The 4,469-nt window shown below is 53.4% G+C and overlaps 2 protein-coding genes across 2 annotated transcripts in view; one reads left to right on the top strand and one right to left on the bottom strand.

Moving 5' to 3' along the window:
- Positions 1-1,681, top strand: part of LOC104411637 (ectonucleoside triphosphate diphosphohydrolase 8-like) — a gene marked incomplete at its 5' end in the record, with an annotated part of 3,811 nt that extends 2,130 nt beyond the window's left edge. The window contains 3 exon segments of the mRNA XM_010022105.1: positions 338-448; positions 604-738; positions 1,490-1,681. Coding sequence (XP_010020407.1) covers positions 338-448; positions 604-738; positions 1,490-1,681 — 438 coding nt within the window.
- A 1,685-nt stretch (positions 1,682-3,366) lies between these two features.
- Positions 3,367-4,469, bottom strand: part of LOC104411636 (neutrophil cytosol factor 2-like) — a gene marked incomplete at its 5' end in the record, with an annotated part of 5,216 nt that continues 4,113 nt past the window's right edge. The window contains 2 exons of the mRNA XM_010022104.1: positions 3,367-3,537; positions 3,620-3,725. Coding sequence (XP_010020406.1) covers positions 3,367-3,537; positions 3,620-3,725 — 277 coding nt within the window. The remainder of the gene's footprint in view (positions 3,538-3,619; positions 3,726-4,469) is intronic.

The following is a 4,469-nucleotide window of genomic DNA, read 5'->3' as shown; positions in this document are numbered from 1 at the left end:
GAATAGGGGAGGTGGGGATTCTCCTCTGCCACTGGTTGTGGGAAGGGGTGGGGAGAGAGGCCACCCCAGGGTTGGTCCCATCTGCAACCTCTTCTATGCTGGGAGGTGGCTTCTGCCTCGTGTGATGTCCCAGCCCTCCCCGAGGGAATCCCAGGGAGTGATTCTGAGCTGGCTGTGAGTGCAAGCAGCAGCCCCAGGGCTTGTCAACCAGCTCCAAGATTTCTGGTAGACCATTAAGTGGGTGCTGGATGCAGAATCCCCAAACAAGAGGGGGCCCTGGGTCTTTTCTTGGAGTGTGAAGGAAATGTAGTTCTTACCATCCCCGGGTATCCCCCAGGCCTTTGCTGGGTTCTACTACACCTTCCACTTCCTGAACCTGACCAGCCAGCAGTCTCTAAAGGATGTCAACTCCACAGTCCAGGCCTTCTGCAAGAAGGACTGGGCAGAGGTGAGAGCCCTGGGAGGGGCAGCAAGGAGCCCTGTGCTTGTCCTGTCCCAACTCTCAGCCCAGGAAGGCAATGTCCTGCTGTCCCCCGGGGTAGGCAGGGTTCCTGAACATCTGCTTCACTCCCTGTTGCACTGTGTCCCCTGATGGCCCCACAGCTGGTGGAGACCTTCCCGCAGCAGAAGCGATATCTACACAACTACTGCTCCATGGCCATTTACATCTTGACGCTGCTGCTTGATGGCTACAAGTTCAGCGAGCACACGTGGAGCAGCATCCACTTCAGGCAGCAGGTAAGAACCCCTCAGGCCCTGCCTCCTTGCCCTGGCCCCAACACACATCTGGGAGCAGCATCCCTGGAGTCCCCTGCACCAGAAATGTGTCCCCATTCCATGCTGCTTCCCAGTGACCCCAGCCCAGCTTCACTCTTCCTTCCCTTCCCCAACCCCCTGACACTGGCTTGTTCTCACTCACTCTGGTGTGAACATAAGCTAGTTTTAAGGTGGTCAGAGAAGTGTACAGGAGGATTTGGCCACTTTGGTGTCTGATGTGGAGCAGAACTGACTTGAGCATCAGAGCTGATGGTGGCCTCAGGACCCATTTGAATAGGGTCTAGAATAGGACCAAATTTGATGGATCACGGGGGAAGAGGAAAGCTCAGACCCAAAGTCATGGTCACAGAGGCAAATCTTGACCAGAGCAGTCATTATCATAGAATCCCAGACTGGTTTGTGTTGGAAGGGCCCTTAAACCTCATCCAGTTCCAACTCCCTGCCACGGGCAGGGACACCTTCCACTAGAGCAGTTTGCTCCAAGCCCCTGTGTCCACCCTGGCCTTGTTCATCCACATTAAGCTGCCCTTCAGCCCTTGGGAAGGGGGGACAGGAAAGCTTTTGTGTATCCAGGGCTGGTAAGATCAGGTTCACCACAGCCAGGTCCATGTGTGAAATCACAGCTGGGGCAGCTCATGGGAGAGTCTGTTGGACCAAAGCCACCGGTGGCTGGGAGAGGCACTTTTGGATGATCTCTGCTCCTTCACCTCAGGCAGCAAACACAGACATCGGATGGACACTGGGCTTCATGCTGAACCTCACCAACATGATCCCCATGGAGGCTCTGGGTCACGTCAAAGGGCACCAGCCCAGCCTGTGGGCAGGTGCTGTCTCCTGCATTGTGCTGGCCATTGTGGCAGGCCTGGTGGCTGGGTTCCTCCAGTGCTTCTGCAAAACCAAGTAGCTCCCAGCCTCCTGACTAGAGGGATCCTGCCCACTAAAGCAGGCAGGGCAGTGCTGCAAAAGAAGGTGGAAGGGGGAGAAGAAAGAGGGCATTAGACCCATCTCCATTGCTCAGAAGGTCTAATTGGGTCATCTCTATGAAGATGTTGAAGATGACAAAGGAACTCTCCGAGTACCTCCAAGAGGAAAAGACTCCTTCAATCTGGCTGATAAAAGCTGACAGAGACTTGGTGGCTGGATGAAGCCAGATCAATCCACACTAGAAATAAAATCCATTTTGTTTTTCAAATAGGAAAGTCCCCGACCAGCCTCGGAAGGTTTCCTGCTGGGCTGCTCTCCAACAGCCATGGGAGGCAACTGGTCATGGAGAACAGTGGTGGCCACCTAAGCTCTGAGGAGAGGGGTGACCTTACCTGTATCTTTCTCTGTGCAAGACTTGTAGTATGTGACAATATTTTCCCAAAGACACAGTCAGGTGTCTTTAAAACTCTTTACTGCCATATGTCAGCAGAAAGATGTAAGTAGAGGTTGACTGAAGAGCTGCCTACTGTGGCTCAGGGTTTATTTGATATTCCAGTTACACAGCTCAGCTCTGTCAGACACCAAATCCGTAATGGGTTTCAGCTCCAGGCAGTCGGAAGGTTTATCCAGCTCAGCAGAGCCCAGCACAGCTCAGGGGCAGGAACCAGATGGTCACCTCATTCCCCTAGCTCCAGTCCAGCAGCCCCCAGCCCAGCCTCTCCAAGCCTCTACCAAAGGGCTGCTCTGAGCAGGAGTGTTCCCACAAGTACCTCTCCCTCACACTGCAAGGCCCCTCCTGTCCACGCAGCATGAAGTAACATCCAGGCAGGTCTTAAGGGCTTGAGAAAAGAATCAAAAGCATTTGGGCTGAGGAATGGTCAGAGCCCCTTGGCTCTGGCAGATGTGTAGGGTATTTGTTGTGGAAGATGATACATGGTGGTCCTAACCCAAGGTGTTATCCCATTCACCCCACTGCAAACTGGTTAGAAAAGCCATCTGAAAGAGCAGCATCTCTGTGTGGTGGAGATAAGGACATGTGAGCCAAGGGCCTGGGGTCCAGGGCTCTGCCTCCTGCTCACAGTCTTGGCTTCATCAGAGTAAGGCTCAGCCCTCCAGCCTGAACTTGAGCAACAGGGAGAGGGGGTGAAGACCTCCATCCACAGGAACCTCATCCCACTCAGGAGGTCTGAGCTGGCACTCAGACATTTCCCATAGCTAAACACCAGATCCCTCTCCCTTCTCTCTGCCCTGCACAAGCACATCTTTGGCAGTGAAAGCACAAAGGTAAAAATGCCAGGTCTGGAAACAGGCTGTAAAAGATACCGTTAGACTGCTGGAGCTGACCCCATGGGATCTGTGAGTGAGTGACACCTCCTGTCCAGGTTCAGCAAAGCTCCTGGCTGTGCTGGCTGTGGCCTGAATAACTGGGACTGATGCCTCCCACCCCGGGAGACAATGCAGTCAGGCGGGAAAAGGCTCCTCTTTGCTATAGGAAGGCAGCACCACAACTGGTCTGGGTTGCAAAACATTTAGGGAAGATGCCAGTCTTGCCATTGCAGCGTCCTTCCAGCCAGTCCTCATTCACTGGGAAAACATAAAGGAGCAGGATGAGCCCTGAGGCAGCACTGAAGAGGCATCTACTCCCCAGCCCCCCCTGCAGCAGACTCAAAGCCTGCCCCAGTAAAAGCCTGTAGACAGGACTCGGGAGCTACCTTCAGAAAGAACATCCAGTACATCTCCCTTGCTGAAGTCCAGGTCCCCTGGTCCCTGTGCAGGGTAGGAGTGCTGAGCCAGCATCTGGTAGAGGATGGGTCTGCCCGAGTGCGACTCTGAGTCCTACAGGAGAGTCATCAGGGAGGTTGCAAGGCAAAGCAGAGATGAGAGCCCAACACAGCAGAGCTGGTCACAGCCCACGTACCTGGCAGCACAGCACCAGCCTGCCATCCGTCAGCTGCTGCCACATTCTCCCGAGATCCTCCTCTCCCAAAACTGCTCCCAGTTCTTTGCCATCTGAATTCCTGTAGCTGCAAGAGGTCATTAACATGGCTCAAATCATCTCACTTAAAGCCCAACTTTGAGGCCAGCCTAGCCCTCCACCATCTACAGTCTTCTAAGTCCCCCTTGTAAGCCAGCTCTAAGCTTTGCAGATGGATGGGGCCATCCTACATGTTCAGTGAGCAGAAAGGGGAACACCCTCAGCTTCTCACACATTTACTTGAGAGGAAGATCCTAAACTCTCCTGACTACACTGTGTGTCCCCACGGGTGTCACATCAGGGAGACCTCACCCAGGAACAACACACACTTAGACATTGTTGCCAAATTGCTCTGCATTGATCTTAGTGTATCTCAAAGGCTGAGCTAAGCAGGAGAAAATCCAATTTACAGCAGCTGCACCTGCACAGAGTTCCTGATCCCCCATTTCCTGACCATGGCAGAGTTCCCTGGAAAGATCCTTCAGGCTTTCAAAGCTCATGAGCACATGATGTTCTTCAAACCACGAGCCATGGTAAGGTTAGCCCCGCAAGGAAGGCTGTGTGCTCAACCTTTGCTTAATCTCTGCTAGAGTGTTTTGACCCAATTAAATGTTCCCAGGAGGTCTAGACACAGTTGGATGCCTGTATCTTAGAGTTATAGAATGGTTTGGGTTGGAAATGACCTTAAGATCATCTTGTTCCAAACCCCTGCCAGGGGCAGGGACACCTTCCACTAGCCCCGGTTGCTCCCAACCCCCTCTTCGGGCCACCTTTCTTCACACTTGCCTGATCT

This window comes from Nestor notabilis, unplaced genomic scaffold (assembly GCF_000696875.1).
Source record: "Nestor notabilis isolate BGI_N333 unplaced genomic scaffold, ASM69687v1 scaffold34319, whole genome shotgun sequence".
In the NCBI taxonomy this organism is placed as follows: Eukaryota; Metazoa; Chordata; class Aves; order Psittaciformes; family Psittacidae; genus Nestor; species Nestor notabilis.
This window is presented reverse-complemented; position numbering and strand designations above follow the sequence as displayed.